Source organism: Mytilus californianus, unplaced genomic scaffold (genome assembly GCF_021869535.1).
Source record: "Mytilus californianus isolate M0D057914Y unplaced genomic scaffold, xbMytCali1.0.p SCAF_6, whole genome shotgun sequence".
Classification (NCBI taxonomy): domain Eukaryota; kingdom Metazoa; phylum Mollusca; class Bivalvia; order Mytilida; family Mytilidae; genus Mytilus; species Mytilus californianus.
In genome coordinates, this window is record NW_026262712.1 from 45,889,405 (window position 1) to 45,912,553 (window position 23,149).

A 23,149-nucleotide genomic window follows, 5' to 3' on the forward strand; every position below is an offset into this window, starting at 1 on the left:
TACGTTGTTTATATAATATTGCGCGGGAAATGTTCAAGCATGCATTTATTTTTTTAAATGTTGCTTCAACTTTACGGAAAAATTTATGAATAAAAAAATCTTGAAAATGAAAAATTAATTTTGAAATGAAATTTTGTCCATACATTTAATGTTTAAATGTGATAAAGATATTAGTTAAAACAAGTACAAATACAAATCAATTCAGGTTCACCTTCTAGGGTGCGTTCGACTTTAATGATTCATCACGATGTTTTTGAGATCATTTTAAAGTTGTTTAGGACTTTTTGTTAACAATAAAAGCTACCACATGGATAAACAAGTGAGTAATCTAGGTTTTAAATGATATAACGAAAGTTTTTGTAATAAAGGCTGTGGATTTTTTGTAAAAAATAATGGCTCGAGTTGATACAAAATCCACATTTTCTTCTTAATGCAATTTGGCAATAAATATAATTTCTGTGAACGACGTTTCCCTTTGGTATATGTACTAAATGGTATGTCTCTTTTATTCAGTATTGGTGCTGTTTTGATATCATTACACTTTAAAAATCTCGTAATACACAGTACAGAAGGGATCATAAACCTTAAACAATGCAAATATGATTTTTTTTGGGAGTGGATGAGCACGATCTTCTGTTTTTAAAGGAATTCCTATGTCGTTCAAAATTCAAGTTAGAAATTTGTTGTTGCACGTAGTACAATGTTCTTTGATAGGCAAATATTTCTAAGTCAAATGACAACATTGATTAAGGTAACATACATATGTCACATTTGAAAAAAAAGAATTCAAAAGTCAAAATAAAAGATCCATCAAACGGGTCTTACGCATGCTTCGTAAAACAGTCTTAATAATGCAATACATTACTTACTTTTTTTGTATTTAAATAAACAGTCCTACATATTTATTGTTAATCTGCCTCAAAATTTGCAGATCTAAGCAAAGAACTAGACCGATTGTGAACTGCTATTTTACAAACCAAATTGGCGGTATACAGATAATCTACCAGAAGGGGCACAATCGAAAACAAGAATAGTTGGGACATCATATATAAACCATGATATTGTAGTATCGTATAGATAAGAGCGAGAACACATTGATTAAGTGAAAACAAGTTAATATAGTATTAAAGAATATAAATTAAAACACAAAAAAAATTGTATATGTATGGAAAAAGAGATGTTTATACCACAAGTGCCGGTGCCACTTCCGACCTTTTTGATAAATAATCTTCACTTTTTGAAGACACAAAAGGCAACCTAAATCTAAATCTCTCCACCAAAAAAGCCTTATATATAAATTACTGAATAAACATGCATTGTCTCGGAATAAAACAAAATATTTGTACGAGGGTCAGAAACATAGAAATGTGAGGCTTGACTAGCTTCGTGCCGTGTAGTGTATGCCTATTTCATTTATACTACAGCGCTGAAAACTTTAAAAATATTTTGGATGACAATCTTGAATGATTTTGGAAATATAAAAGCGGACGTTGTAAAACGTCTACGGAAACATATTGTTCCGAGTCACAAACAATGCTTTATACGGTCAGTTATTGTATATCACAAATGTTTATATGGTCAATACAATTTGACTGCAAATTCGTGGTTACGTACAAATAAAGAATTACTATACATGATCTCAAAATACGTAATATATTTGCTGAAGGCTTAGAAACAGGTACAGTGCAAAATAAAATTGATCGTATTAGAAAATATATGGATGTTCACTTATTACTGCAAATCTTAAAACTGTTCCAAATGAATAATTTGGGTAAAATCAACAATTATGACACCCTAAAAATTCCGCAAACCTGTATTCTTTGGTAACGTCATAAAATAAAACTCAACTGAAACAATGCGCAAATCAATTAATATGAATAGCATAGTTGCGGCATACATATAGAAAAACTAATAAATGTAAATATTGTCGGATTTATACATTCTGCATGTTTCTGAGCCTTGTATAAATAAATTTTATATTGTATAATTAGCTATTACTGGCTGTTACGTGCCGAGTACGTTAGCTAGATAATATATCCGAGACAACGAATGGTTAAACGTGTGCCGAGTGTATTTTAAACAATATGAAAATATTCAGTATATTAGGTAAAGGAAAAAAGTCGAAACTTTGTATTTGCAAATTAAAATGGCTCATTTAAAGCAAATAAGAAGCATCTAGCAGAATAAAACTAAGAGAGCCATGTATGAAGTTATCAAAAAAGGGAGAAAGCATGGTTTATCAATAAGTTGTCAATTAGATTTATTTGCTAAATTGGTTAAACCTGCTTTACTTAAAGGCTGTGAAATTTGGGGATTTGGAAATAATGAAATATTAGAAAGAGTTCATTTGAAATTTTATAAATTCTTTTACATCTAAAATCCTCCACCCGAATTGTGTTATATATAGAGAATTAAGACGTTATCATATTTGCTTAGATATCAAAGTTCGTATGATTTCTTACTGGGCAAAGTTGATTTTTAGCAAACCCAGTATATTATTAGTAATGACATACAAATTTTAAAATGTTTAGTTTATCTTTTGAAACTAATGTTTACTTTTATTGGATGAAATGTATAGAATCTATTCTTAATTGAACTAGTTTATCTTATGTATGGTTATAATTCAAACTTGTATTAATGAAATTTGGTTAAAGACTTTTGTTAGAACATCTCTCCAAGATCAATTTGAACAAACGTGGTATTCAGATATTCAAACAATAAATTAACGCCTTTTTAAGGAACTTTTTGGATTCGAGAAGTATTTAGATGTTTTGGAACCCCTTGACATTTACACCCTCTGTCAATTAAGACTAATGAACTATAGATTACCAATAGAAAGTGGTAGATGGAAAAACATTCAGAGAGATCAAAGAATATGCGAATAATGTGAATTAAAAGATCTTGGAGATGAATTTCATTATGTAATGAAGTCACTGACCTTAAATTCAATTATATTTGAATAATCAATATACTTTTTATCAATACACTTATTGATTATTCAAATATAATTGAATTTAAGGAAGTTATGAATATGACATAAAACTCAAACATGTAACTTCTGTATACCATTGTATTGACGAAGGTTTATCAGAATAAAGATATATATATATAGATGGAAAATTGATTAATACAGCTCAATCATTAGCATGTATATATAAGATGGCCGATAAACAGTTGAATCTAATTTCAGTTTTTAGTTTAAAAAAAAAAATGTTTAATTTTGGAAATCATAAATTGTTTATAAAAAGTCAAGGATTTCTTTTTTATATATTTTTTTAATTAATCCGCGTAAACGAAGTGACTTTTCAACAGGTAAATTTCGCGTGGATTTTTTTTTTCTCGCGCAAACGTAACACACCGGTTTGGGACAATCTTAATGCAATAAAATAAAAACTACCATTTGAATAAATAAAGCTAAATTCAAAATATTACTTCTAAATATAATTTCTATAAAAGACTATTTTAAAATATTAAATAATAATTCCCTGGTAAAAAAGAAGAATTACAAAATAACTATACTTAATTTTTCATTGAGCACTCAGACTGTAGTTAACATATACATTATTTTACATATACAAACTGATCATATCGAAAAGTATTACTACTTCTTCTTATACATGTTATATATAGTTTTACTAGTTTAAAGTTTTACACATATAATTATTTTTCTTATTTTCTGACTTTATTCAAACTGGAATCTCATGGCAACTGACGAATAACCCAAAACACTTACCGAAAAAGGGTTGTTCCCGGTTTTTATTCCTTTAACCAATGAAAAGTCTTGTTACATGATTTCATAAAGGACTACAACATTTTAATTGGTTATTCCTGATTAAGTTAAAATAATATATTTTTTGCAATCAAAACGTAATACAATACAATTTCTATTATATTCACAAGTATAGGGGGCTTTAATTGGTGATGTCATCAAAATTCTTTCTCGACAGCAGTTAATTGGTTGGGCCAATATTCCATTCAAACTTTACTCCGTATTGGTTGAATGGTCCTTATAAAATGATGATTCTGTTTCAAATAAAATTCTGGTCAATAAGTAGGATTCGAATTTCGGAACGACTGTTTTCACAAAGCTTATACGCTTAAACACAATAATAGTTTATTTATTTTTAGTATAATGTTAAGATGAATATATTTTTAAATAAGTTATATCACTCATTGTATTAATATAATTTCATTTGTTTAAACTAGACCAGAGCTTTGTAACTTCACCATTAGAAAGCTTAAGAACAAGTGCCGTCAAACGTGTGGCGAAGTATAATAGTACGTAATTTGGCAGTATTTCGGATCGTATTTTGTATGTATTTATCACTCGTTGAACTGCATGAAAATAATGGAAAAAGTGGTACATGTAGCATTTATACTTTCAGTGATACAAGCTATAAAGTTTTGTAAAATGATAACAATACATGTATATAATGTACGTTGAAAAAGTCGAAAATGTCACATTTTTACTTTTCTGTCTACAGCACTGCTTAAAAATAATACGTTATTGGTTTTGATATTTCCGTTTTTATGATACGAAAATATAAGATGGTCACCAGATTTGTTTTTGATGTTTAAATCATTGGTATAAAAAAGCCAAGTTCAACATGAAAAACGATTTTGCAGCCGCTATACGCCGTCCCGACGTTACGTTTTTTCTCTCCGTGTGACGCCTTTGACTTTTTTTCTTTTTTAGCCATGGCGTTATCAGTGTATTTTCGACTTATGATTTGAATATCCCTGTGGTATCTTTCGCCTCTCTTTTTGAGACTCAGTCATTTCTACTTAACAAATGAATCGGGCGACCCAATATGAATTTTATATCATAAGAACGGAAACCTTCATAGCAATAACGTATCGTTTGTAACACAATAATACCAAAAGATTAAAAAGAAGAAAAAGAAAATGACAGTCTAAAGTGAATAAATACATTTTGTTTGTGTACGTACATAATTTATCTGTTTTTTTTTTTTTTTTTTTAAATTTATGATACCTCTGCATGATAAATACTCCGGGTACCATTTTCAATTTATTTAGATGCAGTTCAACGAGTTCTAAATACATACGAAATTTCATAAAACACGAAATATCGTCTATATTTCTTATACTTAGCTTTAAGTTTGTAAGTAACTGTCTAAAGCTTTCTTATGATTGTGCGATGACGCTTTGCAATTTTTATCTAGTTTAATAAAATATTAATACAAAAAGTTAGAGACCAATCCTTCTAATCAGATCAACCAATAATATCTTCTTTTAAATTGATGTTTCTTTCGAAAAATTATATAAACTAAACCTACCGTGGCTAAGTCAAAGGTTAAAAACTGAAGGTACAGTATTATTCAACTATTTATCCATTTTTGTAGAGCCCTCGACTTTAGTCGAAAAAGCGAGACATAGCGATCCTACATTCCGTCGTTGTCGTCGTCGTCGTCGTCGTCGTCGTTGTCGTCGGCGGCGTCCACAAATATTCACTCTGTGGTTTAAGTTTTTGAAATTTTAATAACTTTCTTAAACTATCCTTGATTTCTACCAAACTTGGATAGAAGCTTGTTTATGATCATAAGATAGTATCCAGAAGTAAATTTTGTAAAAATAAAATTCCATTTTTTCCGTATTTTACTTATAAATGGACTTAGTTTTTCTACCGGGAAACATTACATTCACTCTGTGGTTAAAGTTTTTAAAATTTTAATAACTTTCTTAAACTATCCTGGGTTTGTACCAAACTTGGACAGAAGCTTGTTTATGATCATAAGATAGTATCCAGAAGTAAATTTTGTAAAAAAATAAATCCATTTTTTCCTTATTTTACTTTTAAATGGACTTAGATTTTCTGCCAGGAAACAACACATTCACTCTGTGGTTAAAGTTTTTAAAATTTTAATAACTTTCTTAAACTATCCTGGATTTGTACCAAACTTGGACAGAAGCTTGTTTATGATCAAAAGCTAGTATCTAGAAGGACATTTTGTAAAAAAATAAATCCATTTTTTCCGTATTTTACTTTAAAATGGAGTTAGATTTTCTGCCAGGAAACAACACATTCACTCTGTGGTTAAAGTTTTTAAAATTTTAATAACTTTCTTATACTATTTTGGATTTGTACCAAACTTGGACAGAAGCTTGTTTATGATCAAATGGTAGTATCCAGAAGGAAATTTTGTTTTCTTCCAGTTAACATTACATTCAGTCAGCAGTTAAAAGTTTTTAAACATTTATTAGATTCATAAACTATCCTGGATTTTTACCAAGCTTGGACAGAAGCTTCTTAAAATCAAAAGACAGTATCAAGAGGAATATATTTATTGATTTACTTCCTCATTTTTGTTGAGCCTGCGATTAACAGAAAAAGTAGGCGAGACACTGGGTTCCGCGGAACCCTTACGAATTTTTGAATTAGGTGTCCGAGTTTATATTCAAGTTACGGTTCATTTATCTAAAAAGTGTCCACATGTTTTTTCGAGTTAAATGTTGTTTCTTCCTTTTCCTTTGCGAGCTAGAAATAGGTGTGAAATATAATAGCTAGAAATAGGTGTGAAATATAATAGCGAGAAATAGGTGTGAAATATAATAGCTAGAAATAGGTGTGAAATATAATAGCTAGAAATAGGTGTGAAATATAATAGCTAGACATAGGTGTGAAATATAATAGCTAGAAATAGGTGTGAAATATAATAGCTAGAAATAGGTGTGAAATATAATAGCTAAAAATAGGTGTGAAATATAATAGCTAGAAATAGGTGTGAAATATTTAATAGCAGATACTTTTAGTTTTGTTAATCACTGTTATTTTTCTAACTTTAAATTTCGCACAAAGCAATGTTGACTTAGAAGTGAGAAATTTCAAGTTGTAAGTGAGAATTGTCAAATGGTAAATGAGAAATGTCAACTTGGAAGTGAGAAGTGTTTTTTTATAATTTTTATGATTTTTATCAATCTGATGAGTTAATTTTGTTCTTATGTTGTTATTTTACACCACGGTCCCGGGTTAGGGGAGGGTAGCATGTTTAACACGGCCATATTCTATATGTGCTTCTCCTAAATCAGGAGCCCGTAAATGGGTGGTTGTCGTTTGTTGCTCTTTTTCCTATTTGTTTTCGTTTCTTTTTTCCTTATACCGCCTCGGTAATCTCATGGTAGCGTGTTCGCCTCAAATGTGAGAGGTCGTGGGTTTGGAGGGATCAAACCAAAGACTGTTAAATTAATATTTGCTGCTTCTCAGCTAACAGCTAAGCACGTGGCATTGAGGAGTAAGAGCAAAGACTGGTCGGTTCGGAGTCAGAATTATGTGACCGGGTAAGGTGACATATCTACCTCGGTCTGTTATCTTGTGAACTAGCACGTTGAAAATCAAGCAATGTGTGTCGGTCTATTACAAAGCAGGGTACATATTCATATCTCACCAACAAGTTCTCGTCCTAAGTCCTGAATATGAATTAAATTTGCCACGGAACGTTTAACATCCATCTATCCATCCATCGTTTTTTGTTCAGTTTGATCTTGTGTTGTTCTGTGCAATACTGTCACAAGTTAAGGGGAGGGTTTAGCGCCCGCTAACCAGTTTATTCTCACCACATTCTTTATGTGCATGTCCCTAGTCAGGAGCCTGTACGTCAGGGGCTTGGCTTTCGAAAGTATCTTATGACTAAGACATATCTTACGATGGTCTTAGGACATGTCATAGTCGTAAGATGTGTTTTCAAAAGTGTCCCAAGTTACGATATGTTATAACTTATATCGTAAACTTAAGACACCTCGCGACATGACTTATGATGTTATTATGTTTATCATAAAAGTTACGACAGGAATTCACTGAATTCATGTTTGCACATGCAGCCTCCCGGAATTTCTTTTTGGCACTGTTTGTTGTTGTGTTGCCCAGTCTGATAAATAGTAAAGATCTATCCTTTACACTCTTTCAGTTAAAATTTAAATCTCCTGCGACGTAAAATTCGAACCCCCTTTCTTACGTTTTTATTATGTATAGTAATTGTTTATATTATTTGTTTCCTTATATTATAGTAGTTTATTAACGTATTTGCACTAGCATTTCGTTAAGTAGGACCGGTACTCGATGTATCAAATCTTAAAGTATTCACAATTAGGGCTAGTTTCCTAATGATTATAGAGTAAGACTTTGGTTGGCTTACTTGCTTTGTATGTATATATGTTTGCTCAAGCATTGTTAATAAGATTGACAACTTCAAAAAGTATAAATAGGCGGAGTTAAACCTGTAACCTCTACAAGCATTGGGAAATTAGCTCTAAATATACACTTCATGTATAATAATACATGAACACAAAGTTCTAGAATTTTATTATATATATATATATAATTCGTCTAAACACCAGCCCAACAATGTACTTTAAATTTCCGCAAATTTTTTGTTCTTCCCTGGCCGGGATTCGAACTCATGCTACTGAGGTATCGTAGAAACAAATCGCCTTGCACTATGCCCGACGCGTTTTTTTTTTTTTTTTTTTTTTTTTTCTTTCTTTTTTTTATTGCCCGACGCGCTAGACCACTCGACCATCAGGCTCTATAATAAAAAAGCTTTCGGTGGCCGGGTGTTACCTTTCCTCGTCAGTTTTTATCTAGCGTCGTAACACAGTACATGATATATAAGGCATGAAGATGGAATTGTTATAGATCAGCTGAATTATCTATTGTAAAGGATCCTACAAATTAATGTAAGATGCAGTCACAGAAATACTTAAATTATAAGTACGTCTGAACCATTGACGACTCTACAACAGATTGTATCCATCGGAACACTAGCAGTGATGGTGATACAAGACTGAAAATACATTCTGTATATATAATTCGTCTAAACAACAGCCCAACAATGTTAGATCTGTAAATTTGCAGAAGCATATACGTCTAAATTGAAAACAACGTTCAAACCTATGATATATATATATATATATAAACAAGTCTAAATTGAAAACAACGTTCAAACCTATGATTGCGTTGGATAAAAACCGCAATTTTTATACGTGTGCATGCAAAACAAATTTCTTGTTAGAGGGGTCTAAAAACAGCACAAACAACATTTTCCAAAAGACCAAAAAAGTGAAAAAGTATATTTTAACAAAACACATTTGACTAACAGGTCGAACAACAAATGTTCTTAAACCCTGCCGACTGCCATTGGCGATTGCCAAATAAACGGATCACCAGGTGTAATAAATGGATCTTATTTATAAATTAATACCAAACAGAAAACAATAAACTTGCGGCAAAGATGGTATACCGCAAACAAAAGGTGCAAAGATTTTTGTACACCATATCCGGATTTCGACAATTAATGTCTCTTCAGTGATGTTAGGAATCGAAACGGTATTTGGAAGGCCATATAATTTACCTCAATTTAGGATAGACTCTTGAATTTTGAGGAGTCAAAATAGGATGAACGGATCATATAAACCCGAAGGCAAATATAATACAAGCCCAAACGAAAAAATATAAACAAGTCTAAATTGAAAACAACGTTCAAACCTATGATTGCGTTGGATAAAAACCGCAATTTTTATACGTGTGCATGCAAAACAAATTTCTTGTTAGAGGGGTCTAAAAACAGCACAAACAACATTTTCCAAAAGACCAAAAAAGTGAAAAAGTATATTTTAACAAAACGCATTTGACTAACAGGTCGAACAACAAATGTTCTTAAACCCTGCCGACTGCCATTGGCGATTGCCAAATAAACGGATCACCAGGTGTAATAAATGGATCTTATTTATAAATTAATACCAAACAGAAAACAATAAACTTGCGGCAAAGATGGTATACCGCAAACAAAAGGTGCAAAGATTTTTGTACACCATATCCGGATTTCGACAATTAATGTCTCTTCAGTGATGTTAGGAATCGAAACGGTATTTGGAAGGCCATATAATTTACCTCAATTTAGGATAGACTCTTGAATTTTGAGGAGTCAAAATAGGATGAACGGATCATATAAACCCGAAGGCAAATATAATACAAGCCCAAACGAAAAAATATAAACAAGTCTAAATTGAAAACAACGTTCAAACCTATGATTGCGTTGGATAAAAACCGCAATTTTTATACGTGTGCATGCAAAACAAATTTCTTATTAGAGGGGTCTAAAAACAGCACAAACAACATTTTCCAAAAGACCAAAAAAGTGAAAAAGTATATTTTAACAAAACGCATTTGACTAACAGGTCGAACAACAAATGTTCTTAAACCCTGCCGACTGCCATTGGCGATTGCCAAATAAACGGATCACCAGGTGTAATAAATGGATCTTATTTATAAATTAATACCAAACAGAAAACAATAAACTTGCGGCAAAGATGGTATACCGCAAACAAAAGGTGCAAAGATTTTTGTACACCATATCCGGATTTCGACAATTAATGTCTCTTCAGTGATGTTAGGAATCGAAACGGTATTTGGAAGGCCATATAATTTACCTCAATTTAGGATAGACTCTTGAATTTTGAGGAGTCAAAATAGGATGAACGGATCATATAAACCCGAAGGCAAATATAATACAAGCCCAAACGAAAAAATATAAACAAGTCTAAATTGAAAACAACGTTCAAACCTATGATTGCGTTGGATAAAAACCGCAATTTTTATACGTGTGCATGCAAAACAAATTTCTTGTTAGAGGGGTCTAAAAACAGCACAAACAACATTTTCCAAAAGACCAAAAAAGTGAAAAAGTATATTTTAACAAAACGCATTTGACTAACAGGTCGAACAACAAATGTTCTTAAACCCTGCCGACTGCCATTGGCGATTGCCAAATAAACGGATCACCAGGTGTAATAAATGGATCTTATTTATAAATTAATACCAAACAGAAAACAATAAACTTGCGGCAAAGATGGTATACCGCAAACAAAAGGTGCAAAGATTTTTGTACACCATATCCGGATTTCGACAATTAATGTCTCTTCAGTGATGTTAGGAATCGAAACGGTATTTGGAAGGCCATATAATTTACCTCAATTTAGGATAGACTCTTGAATTTTGAGGAGTCAAAATAGGATGAACGGATCATATAAACCCGAAGGCAAATATAATACAAGCCCAAACGAAAAAATATAAACAAGTCTAAATTGAAAACAACGTTCAAACCTATGATTGCGTTGGATAAAAACCGCAATTTTTATACGTGTGCATGCAAAACAAATTTCTTGTTAGAGGGGTCTAAAAACAGCACAAACAACATTTTCCAAAAGACCAAAAAAGTGAAAAAGTATATTTTAACAAAACGCATTTGACTAACAGGTCGAACAACAAATGTTCTTAAACCCTGCCGACTGCCATTGGCGATTGCCAAATAAACGGATCACCAGGTGTAATAAATGGATCTTATTTATAAATTAATACCAAACAGAAAACAATAAACTTGCGGCAAAGATGGTATACCGCAAACAAAAGGTGCAAAGATTTTTGTACACCATATCCGGATTTCGACAATTAATGTCTCTTCAGCGATGTTAGGAATCGAAACGGTATTTGGAAGGCCATATAATTTACCTCAATTTAGGATAGACTCTTGAATTTTGAGGAGTCAAAATAGGATGAACGGATCATATAAACCCGAAGGCAAATATAATACAAGCCCAAACGAAAAAATATAAACAAGTCTAAATTGAAAACAACGTTCAAACCTATGATTGCGTTGGATAAAAACCGCAATTTTTATACGTGTGCATGCAAAACAAATTTCTTGTTAGAGGGGTCTAAAAACAGCACAAACAACATTTTCCAAAAGACCAAAAAAGTGAAAAAGTATATTTTAACAAAACGCATTTGACTAACAGGTCGAACAACAAATGTTCTTAAACCCTGCCGACTGCCATTGGCGATTGCCAAATAAACGGATCACCAGGTGTAATAAATGGATCTTATTTATAAATTAATACCAAACAGAAAACAATAAACTTGCGGCAAAGATGGTATACCGCAAACAAAAGGTGCAAAGATTTTTGTACACCATATCCGGATTTCGACAATTAATGTCTCTTCAGTGATGTTAGGAATCGAAACGGTATTTGGAAGGCCATATAATTTACCTCAATTTAGGATAGACTCTTGAATTTTGAGGAGTCAAAATAGGATGAACGGATCATATAAACCCGAAGGCAAATATAATACAAGCCCAAACGAAAAAATATAAACAAGTCTAAATTGAAAACAACGTTCAAACCTATGATTGCGTTGGATAAAAACCGCAATTTTTATACGTGTGCATGCAAAACAAATTTCTTGTTAGAGGGGTCTAAAAACAGCACAAACAACATTTTCCAAAAGACCAAAAAAGTGAAAAAGTATATTTTAACAAAACGCATTTGACTAACAGGTCGAACAACAAATGTTCTTAAACCCTGCCGACTGCCATTGGCGATTGCCAAATAAACGGATCACCAGGTGTAATAAATGGATCTTATTTATAAATTAATACCAAAAAGAAAACAATAAACTTGCGGCAAAGATGGTATACCGCAAACAAAAGGTGCAAAGATTTTTGTACACCATATCCGGATTTCGACAATTAATGTCTCTTCAGTGATGTTAGGAATCGAAACGGTATTTGGAAGGCCATATAATTTACCTCAATTTAGGATAGACTCTTGAATTTTGAGGAGTCAAAATAGGATGAACGGATCATATAAACCCGAAGGCAAATATAATACAAGCCCAAACGAAAAAATATAAACAAGTCTAAATTGAAAACAACGTTCAAACCTATGATTGCGTTGGATAAAAACCGCAATTTTTATACGTGTGCATGCAAAACAAATTTCTTGTTAGAGGGGTCTAAAAACAGCACAAACAACATTTTCCAAAAGACCAAAAAAGTGAAAAAGTATATTTTAACAAAACGCATTTGACTAACAGGTCGAACAACAAATGTTCTTAAACCCTGCCGACTGCCATTGGCGATTGCCAAATAAACGGATCACCAGGTGTAATAAATGGATCTTATTTATAAATTAATACCAAACAGAAAACAATAAACTTGCGGCAAAGATGGTATACCGCAAACAAAAGGTGCAAAGATTTTTGTACACCATATCCGGATTTCGACAATTAATGTCTCTTCAGTGATGTTAGGAATCGAAACGGTATTTGGAAGGCCATATAATTTACCTCAATTTAGGATAGACTCTTGAATTTTGAGGAGTCAAAATAGGATGAACGGATCATATAAACCCGAAGGCAAATATAATACAAGCCCAAACGAAAAAATATAAACAAGTCTAAATTGAAAACAACGTTCAAACCTATGATTGCGTTGGATAAAAACCGCAATTTTTATACATGTGCATGCAAAACAAATTTCTTGTTAGAGGGGTCTAAAAACAGCACAAACAACATTTTCCAAAAGACCAAAAAAGTGAAAAAGTATATTTTAACAAAACGCATTTGACTAAGCGATTGGTGCTGTAGTGTATTAAAGGTGTGAGTTCGAATCCCGTTGAGGGAACATTTGTCAGCATAAAAATCTAATTCTAACACTGTTGGGTGTAATTTTTCAGACTTATATATATATATATTGTTTGCGGTATACCATCTTTGCCGCAAGTTTATTGTTTTCTGTTTGGTATTAATTTATAAATAAGATCCATTTATTACACCTGGTGATCCGTTTATTTGGCAATCGCCAATGGCAGTCGGCAGGGTTTAAGAACATTTGTTGTTCGACCTGTTAGTCAAATGCGTTTTGTTAAAATATACTTTTTCACTTTTTTGGTCTTTTGGAAAATGTTGTTTGTGCTGTTTTTAGACCCCTCTAACAAGAAATTTGTTTTGCATGCACACGTATAAAAATTGCGGTTTTTATCCAACGCAATCATAGGTTTGAACGTTGTTTTCAATTTAGACTTGTTTATATTTTTTCGTTTGGGCTTGTATTATATTTGCCTTCGGGTTTATATGATCCGTTCATCCTATTTTGACTCCTCAAAATTCAAGAGTCTATCCTAAATTGAGGTAAATTATATGGCCTTCCAAATACCGTTTCGATTCCTAACATCACTGAAGAGACATTAATTGTCGAAATCCGGATATGGTGTACAAAAATCTTTGCACCTTTTGTTTGCGGTATACCATCTTTGCCGCAAGTTTATTGTTTTCTGTTTGGTATTAATTTATAAATAAGATCCATTTATTACACCTGGTGATCCGTTTATTTGGCAATCGCCAATGGCAGTCGGCAGGGTTTAAGAACATTTGTTGTTCGACCTGTTAGTCAAATGCGTTTTGTTAAAATATACTTTTTCACTTTTTTGGTCTTTTGGAAAATGTTGTTTGTGCTGTTTTTAGACCCCTCTAACAAGAAATTTGTTTTGCATGCACACGTATAAAAATTGCGGTTTTTATCCAATGCAATCATAGGTTTGAACGTTGTTTTCAATTTAGACTTGTTTATATTTTTTCGTTTGGGCTTGTATTATATTTGCCTTCGGGTTTATATGATCCGTTCATCCTATTTTGACTCCTCAAAATTCAAGAGTCTATCCTAAATTGAGGTAAATTATATGGCCTTCCAAATACCGTTTCGATTCCTAACATCACTGAAGAGACATTAATTGTCGAAATCCGGATATGGTGTACAAAAATCTTTGCACCTTTTGTTTGCGGTATACCATCTTTGCCGCAAGTTTATTGTTTTCTGTTTGGTATTAATTTATAAATAAGATCCATTTATTACACCTGGTGATCCGTTTATTTGGCAATCGCCAATGGCAGTCGGCGGGGTTTAAGAACATTTGTTGTTCGACCTGTTAGTCAAATGCGTTTTGTTAAAATATACTTTTTCACTTTTTTGGTCTTTTGGAAAATGTTGTTTGTGCTGTTTTTAGACCCCTCTAACAAGAAATTTGTTTTGCATGCACACGTATAAAAATTGCGGTTTTTATCCAACGCAATCACAGGTTTGAACGTTGTTTTCAATTTAGACTTATTTATATTTTTTCGTTTGGGCTTGTATTATATTTACCTTCGGGTTTATATGATCCTTTCATCCTATTTCGACTCTTAAAAATTCAAGAGTCTATCCTAAATTGAGGTAAATTATATGGCCTTCCAAATACCGTTTCGATTCCTAACATCACCAAAGAGACATTAATTGTCGAAATCCGGATATGGTGTACAAATTTTTGCACCTCATGTTTGCGGTATACCATCTTTTCCGCAAGTTTATTGTTTTCTGTTTGGTATTAGATTAATAATAAAGATCCATTTTGTTACATCTTGTGATCCGTTTATTTGGCAATCGCCAATGGCAGTCAGCAGGGTTTAAGAACATCCATTGTTCGACCTGTTATTAAAATGCGTTTTGTTTAAATATACTTTTTTCACTTTTTTGGTCTTTTGGAAAATGTTGTTTGTGCTGTATTTAGACCCCTCTAGCAAGAAATTTGTTTTGCATGCACACGTATGAAAATTGCGGTTTTTATCCAACGCAATCATTGGTTTGAACGTTGTTTTTCAATTTAGACTTATATAATATATATACATATATACAAACTAAATTCAAACACATTATCAACTCGGGTTGTCTTTCCTTTTCATAATTATATAATTTCATGTTCATTATAATGTAAATATATAATATTCGTTAATAATAAGGATGATACCAATTATTATTTTCATACTTATTATATTTATTATTATATTTATTAGCTATTTTTATCATTTCTTAATCATTGTTTAAAATAAAAGAAAATATGTTCACTATATATGACAGTTATAAGAGCATCATAGGTATGACTATCTTAGGACAGCTTTGATTTATATTCTATGAGTGATCAAATGATAGTCATGACATGTATGTACACTAAAGAGATTTACCCTGCCGAACTGACTTTAAATAAAGCTAATACTAACAATGAACACTGCCCTTTCCTGGATCTTGATATCTTTATCTTTAATGGGAAACTTATTACCAAAATTTATGATAAAAGAGATGATTGTTCATTTCCTATTGTTAATTATCCATTTTTAGATGGTGACGTTCCTTTGTCGCCATCTTATGGTGTTTATATATCTCAACTTGTTCGATTCGCTCGTGTATGTAACAACGTATTTGATTTCAACGAAAGAAATCTCTGTATTACTGAAAAATTATAACACCAGGGTTTCTAGTCAAAACATTTACTAAATTTTATCATCGGTACAAGGACATCATTCGTAAATATAAATCAACATGCAGACAGCTTATACGTTCAGGTATTTCACATCCAATATTTTATGGTAATATTCTTTACAAAGCACAAAAATGTCGGCATTCACCTCAAAAGCTAACCAAACCTTTAAACAGACTTATTCGGAAAGGATATGGTTACGATACTGTTGTCAAGTCATTAAGGATTGCATATTTTGGTATTGATATTGATTCACTCATAGGGTCTTTGCATCGGAAATAAACACATTTATTCTAAAACCAGTTGTTGGCATGATACGGGTTATGTTCTTCTCATATATTTTATGATGGTATGATACTAAACCATTAACGGGAGGAATTTTACTTGATTTTCATATGATGAAGACATAATCTTTCAATCAGTTTAATTGAGGTTTGGAGCTGGCATGTCAGTAACTGCTAGTAGTCCTTTGTTCATTTATGTATCATTGTCATTTTGCTTAGTTTTTTTTTGTTACCTATTCTGACATCGGACTCGGACTTCTTTTAAACTGAGTTTTACTGTGCGTATTGCTATGTGTTTCTTTTTTCTACATTGACTAGAGGTATAGGGAGAGGGTTGAGATCTCATAAAACATGTTTAACCCCGCCGCATTTTTGAGCCTGTCCCAAGTCAGGAGCCTCTGGCCTTTGCTAGTCTTGTATGTTTTTAATTTTAGTTCATTTATATGTTTTGGAGTTAAGTGTGATGTCCATTTTCACTGAACTGGCACACAATTTTATTTAGGGGCCAGCTGAGGACCACCTCCGGGTGCGGGATTTTCTCGCTGCATTGAAGACCCATTGGTGGCCTTCGGCTGTTGTCTGCTCTTTGGTCGGGTTGTTGTCTCTTTGACATATTCCCCATTTCCATTCTCAATTCTATTATGGTTATAAAATTTGTCCTAAGATATATCTTATGACATATCTTAGGATACTTTCGAAAACCAGGCCACAGTGGTTGTCGTTTGTTGCTGTATATCACATTTTTGCCATAACACGGGCAGATCAAACGGCGAACGAGATGCATGAAGGGAAATCTCACAAGAGTTCTCGGAACCCTATATATCACCATACTGGCTATGCAAACTGTCCGCGAGATTCCAATCCATCTCATTATTAAAATGCATACCCAAACTAACAAATCATTCTTAAAACATAAAATGAACTTGCTAGGTTCGTGCCATAGGACAAGCTTAACATAAGAATGTGTTTAACTAGGTTTCGTGGGTACTTCACGCCTATTTATCTCGATCAGAGTATTGTATGTTTGAACCAAAACCAATTGCTTATAAGGCTTAAAATCGGTCTAGATTTGATAGTAGTGAATATATTGAATGTGTCCTGTAAATCTTTAATGTGAAATAAAAATCAAAACATTCGTCCAACATTCCTACCAAGAACTTATTGCTACCTTAATTTGGTCTTAGAAGCGCATTGATACTTCGCAGAAATTCATTGGGGTGATATTTATGTACAGACCATTTCTTCTTTATTTGAACCTTTTTCTGTCTTGTAATGCAAATATGCAAACCAACGCAAATATGTATGTACTGATAATTCAAATTTTGTAAAATTGAGCAAATTTGTAATACAATGGCACCCCCCCCCCCCCCCCCCCCCCGACACACACACACACACACACACACAAATTAAAGGTTTCCCAAAGAATGAAGATAAAAAAAACTTGTGATGTTAATATGCGTCAAATGTCGTATGCGCATATTCACTTTTATATGTCATTTCAATTAAATACTATACAATTTGAGAAAGAAACTCTCAGAATGACGGGAAAAAATATCCATCTTTCTGCGCCAAAAGCTATCTACACGTCACAATGTTTGACGTCTTTACCTTGTTTTCATTTTTTTTCGGGTTTGTTGCATTTATGTTTGTTTTTATAATTGTTTATATGTTGATTTATGATGCACCGCGCTTATCAGCCCCTCACGCCTGCTAATAATATTTATCTGAGAAAAAGATGGGACCAAAGTCATTACGACGCCCACAGAAAGAAGGTTTTTGCAGGTGAGTTGTGAAACCGCCATTTTGGTTTATGTTTATTATATTTTCGTGCCCTCTTTCATTACAGGATTATTTTTTCACTGCATTAGTTTATGTGAATAAAGCTAAATTGTTGACTACAGTACTTACATGCTCGATAGCATATATCATGGATAGCAGATGCTGTTATCGAAGTTAATATAGAACTGTCGCTCTCTTCATTAAAAGTAAAAAATACACGGAAGTCATCACCGAACATTTCAAAAGCTTTTCAAACAACTTGGTTGTCACCAAGAATTGGTTGACTGTTGAATACTATGTGTATCACCAACAGCCACTGAAGTTTTCGTTTTTCATAGTGACAATATCGTCCTATCGTGCCGTGCCCATGCATGATCTGAATTTTAATCTGTTTACCGAGACGATCACTATATTTGTCACACTTGGAACAGAAATTTCGTAAACTTCAGGAGCTTCTCGAGCTTATTCCTTTTATACTTAAGCTCAAAAGGCGCTTGAGTTATCTATTGCGATTCTTTTGTTCGTTGCTAGTCAAGTAGTATCCTGCAGAATGCTATAATTCCCAAACCAGGCTTGAGAACTACTGATGAAAATTATTCAAGTAACACTTATCGTATGCACTAAATAAAAAAAAAATTGGTATGCAATTAGAATTCATCGAACTGCATCTGATTATCGGAAAATATAAATAAATGTAGCTCTCAAACGTCCAAAGATACAGTCAATTGAAAATTTAAAAAAAAAAATTCCGCTTTTTACGTTCGACCATTATCACAAACTTAATTGATCGCAAATAAAACTCCAAAACAATCTTCTAAACCAATTGCCTTACTAGTTTGCCTCCATTCAAGGAAAGATAATGTTCTGGAACTTCGTATTTGATTTGCCCTTTCAACTGTTGATTCGAGCGTCACTAGTGAGTATTATGTATACGATCGAAACGCGCGTCTGACGTACAAACTTATTAGCTTAGTATGTATTTATTTGATGGGTGTTTTTTAAATAAATTTAACGGAAAGTTCCAAAGATCCGCCATCAAATACCATAAGGTTATTATCATTCTTTACAGCAATGTCTGTGGTCGACAACAAGCCACCCTCGACCTACATGCACCTTCATATAAAACTGAAGAAACTCCAGGTAAGAAAGTCGCAGGTATTAACTGAAATGTTGGGTATAATAAAATGTATTAAAATAATTTACTCACATACACAAGTTTAAAATTGTGATAAAAATTATACTATGAATTATACTGGGTATAAATACACATGTAGAAAAAGATAGCACAATTTTCGTTTTAATGTAAAACAGTATCGTCATGATAAAGCACTTTACGACATAACTTCATTTACTAGTACAAGTAGAATGGTAAAAGAAATCTAAACTTTCATTTTTCGGTTGTTACACGTGCACTCAACTGGATGTACTCAAATGTCTCTATCTGTATCTGTATCTGTATGTTACACAGTGCAGGATCCGATCGCGGATATATGCGCACTGGAAGGAGAGCTGGTTGGTTAGTCCAACTGTTGGAGGGCAGCCGCGAAACCCTCAACTATCTTTTGGCATGCGATGTTCTCTTCCAGATGGTTTCACTGCACTATCGTTTTAGGAAAAAAGGAGTCTATGTAATTTCTATCTTTGCTCTGTTTTATAACCGTAACTTTCAGGATACTAATTAGCCTTCCCTTTACATCAACCGAAGTGTCACTCTAACGTGAAATTGAAGGCATTTTTTCGGTAGGATTATCCCCCTTATTTGCTTACTAATATAGTACGTAATAGCGATTTTTTTCAGATGGAAGAGGAAAGACTTACCACAGTGGAAAGGGATAACCGAATTCTACTTCAAAAAATGGCATACATAATGAAATACGGGGGAAGTGTAGATAATCAAAAACACGATTATAAGAAAAAAAGGTATTAATAGTATTTACTAATCAGAAACACGTTTATATATAAAAGGATATCAATGAGTCCAAATGTTTGCTTTTCCAGCTGGCTTCTTGAGGAAAACATGTTTAAAATGTACGAAAATGTAACGCAGCTTTTAAAGCTTCTGTATTTGTATGAAAACTAATTAAAGCGCTATCGAAAACACGAAAAACCATGCATTTCTTGAATTAAAAAAATATTTGAAGAAGACCCCAATCTGATTAAAATCCGGTCTTTCACTTTGCTCCGTTTGATTTTCTTGTCGCTCGTTAAGTACTGCAACGCTCAAAACTATAAATGTTAGGAAATCGTCAATTTGGATGCATCGGATACATCAATTTTCTTTTTATTATGCAAGTTATGCTGAGAATTACAAGATTGGCTTTCGGTTGACATCCTATCTCGAAATTACAACCATTTCCACACAATATATGTGCTGTAGAAGGGAACTGTCATTTAGTTTTAGAAACAATTATCAGAAATTTAAATCAATTCGTAAAATTCTAGCTTCAAATTAAGGAAAAACCAAACCAGAGATGTGCATATCATTCTTATTTACACAATAAATACGAGCTCATGTGGCGAGTTTGGGATTTGACTTTATGAACGAAATCTCTCATTTACTACATTTTTATTTTTATTTTAGTTTAAATAAGACAAAACGACAGAGAGAACTATTAAGAATAACACATGAAAATTTGGCAATTTTGAAACGAATAACTTCAAAAGAACCGCATTACAATCACCTACGATGGAAACATGAAAATCAGGTTAGTTTATAATTATCAATTAAAAATAAATGTAAATCATAAAAATGTACAAAATAGTAAATAAAACAATCTTGTGTAACACAAGATTGTTTTATTTACTATTTTTGAAACATTTATGTATAATAAGTATTTTAACGTGACATTCGCTAGTTATCTTCTTTGAAATATTTTGGAATGATTTTCTGGCAACAGTGATCGTTACAACCAGGGGTATCATGTTTTTGTGTTGGTCTTTGTCCGCAAGAAACAATTCAAAAAGACGAATAAGTGAACCATTGATGTTTCTTCACTTTTAGCCCCATTCAAATTTGTTTGAGTTTTTCTTTTAATAGTTTGATTTGGTACAAAAATGTTTACGTTTTGAAAGAGCCACCCAAGCGGGGTAACATGGACCTCTTTATCTCAATGGCATGTTATATGCATGGCTTTATCTGCCTGTCCCAAGTCAGAAGCCTTTAATTGAGTGGTTGTCGGTGGTTGCTGTCTGTTATAACTTATCATAAATCAGGCCGATAGTTTTTTTTCACATTTTGTCATGTCGGGGCCTTTTATAGCTGAATATGCGGTATAGGTATTTCTTATCGTTGAAGGCTGTACGTCGATCTATAATTGCTTAAATCCACGTCATTCGGACTGTTGAATAGTTGTCTCTTTGCCAATCATACCACATCTCCATATTTTATTTTATACAAAACACTTTCATATACTGCGTGAACACATAATAAAATTTGAAACCATTTGTTTGTGATACGATATACTAAATTTATACTGAGAAATGGTCGAATCAGATATACACGTGCATTTGTATCGAGTTATGACAACTAAAACTGTAGTGTCTCACTGTCACAAATACACAGCTTGAATATTGTATAGACACTTAGGCTTAACAATTGTTGAAGACCATATATATTGACCTCTAGATCATCTAATCGTGTCTTGATTTTTTTAGATAAGTAGGTCGCTGCCGCATTCACGTAAACTCATCTCAGTTGTATGTTCGTGTAGCCCTCTCATTTGTATGTTAGACGCATCGTGCAAATGATTGAAATTTAGTTACAAAAAATCAAAAATAATGTTAAAAATATGACAGAAAGAGAACGGAAAATAAATTGTCGCAATGCACTTCCTTTTAAATTTGCATGCAATTTGAATTTGAAAACGCTTCCCAGGAATTGAAGTTTTTAGTATGAAAAAATGTTGATGATTATTTTGGTTTGTCCAATATCGTAAACATTACATTGAACTGTCGATTTCTACTTTACTGTTAATGTTTTTATTCTAATGTTTACCTTTCAGATAAATCAACAATATCTTAACAATATATCCAAATTCCCACACAAATGGAGACAGGGACAAAGTCATTACAAATTATACCAAATGCAACAACTAGCTGCAAATGAACGCATCAGGCAACAAGTAAGTTGAGATTGAAATTTTTTAATTTTGAATACCAAAATCTGATTGGTCGATAATTTCCTTGCAAACTACGATGAAAAGACAACTTATGATTGGTTTAAATTTGAATGACCTATGAGTTTTGAAGATACACATTAGGAAGTTACATTATGATTTCGTTTACTTTATATACATCCATGATAAAAGATTAATAATATTGCTAAAAAATAAATAACAATGAAAAAGAATGGAACCTTAAGAATCTTAATCGAATGCTAATGAATAATGCAATACCATAGAAATAGGACCAAACTCAATATAGAAATAAGAAGATGTGGTATGAGTACCAATGAGACAACTCTCCATCCAAGTCACAATATGTAAAAAGTAAACAATTATAGGTCAAAGTACGGCCTTCAACACGGAGCCTTGGCTCCCACCGAACAGCAAGCTATAACGGGCCCCAAAATGACTAGTGTAAAACAATTCAAACAGGAAAACCAACGGTCTAATCTATATAAAAAACGAGAAACGAGAAACACTTAAGAAATAAGATTCTTCCGCACCACATTTGTGTCATATTTCATGTTTAAAACCAAGTCAATGTATCGTTTTGCAGGTAGACACCAGTCAACAACAGAATACTGCTGAAACAGCGTTAACCACGTTACTTAACCAAAAGAGAGGCAGCCTCGTTCCAAAAAGTCCCCCTTTGATAAAGATATAAACATCATGAAGCACAATTATAGTATTTCTACATATATTTCAGTTACTTTTTATGCCCCACCTACGATAGTAGAGGGGCATTATGTTTTTCGGTCTGTGCGTCCGTTTGTTCGTTCGTCCGTC

General features: G+C 32.7%; 1 protein-coding gene across 2 annotated transcripts; it reads left to right on the top strand.

The window, feature by feature from the left end:
• The first annotated feature begins 231 nt into the window (after positions 1-231).
• Positions 232-23,063, top strand: LOC127706443 (sperm axonemal maintenance protein CFAP97D1-like). 2 transcript variants are annotated; one of them, XM_052211081.1, is made up of 6 exons: positions 232-319; positions 19,270-19,340; positions 19,999-20,120; positions 20,782-20,905; positions 22,202-22,321; positions 22,920-23,063. In XM_052211081.1, exons 2-6 carry the CDS (start codon positions 19,272-19,274, stop codon positions 23,025-23,027), a joined length of 543 nt encoding a protein of 180 aa, XP_052067041.1. In that variant the 5' UTR covers positions 232-319; positions 19,270-19,271; the 3' UTR covers positions 23,028-23,063. The 2 variants fall into 2 exon arrangements, with proteins under 2 accessions (XP_052067041.1, XP_052067040.1); XM_052211080.1 differs by lacking the exon at positions 232-319 and adding an exon at positions 18,027-18,203.
• The last annotated feature ends 86 nt before the right edge of the window (positions 23,064-23,149 follow it).

Coding starts and splice junctions, on each gene's coding strand:
- LOC127706443 (XM_052211080.1), top strand. CDS start 18,098: ATGATGCACCGCGCTTATCAGCCCCTCACGCCTGCTAATAATATTTAT. Junction 19,341..19,998: donor TAAAACTGAAGAAACTCCAG/GTAAGAAAGTCG, acceptor GATTTTTTTCAG/ATGGAAGAGGAAAGACTTAC. Junction 20,906..22,201: donor GATGGAAACATGAAAATCAG/GTTAGTTTATAA, acceptor TTTACCTTTCAG/ATAAATCAACAATATCTTAA.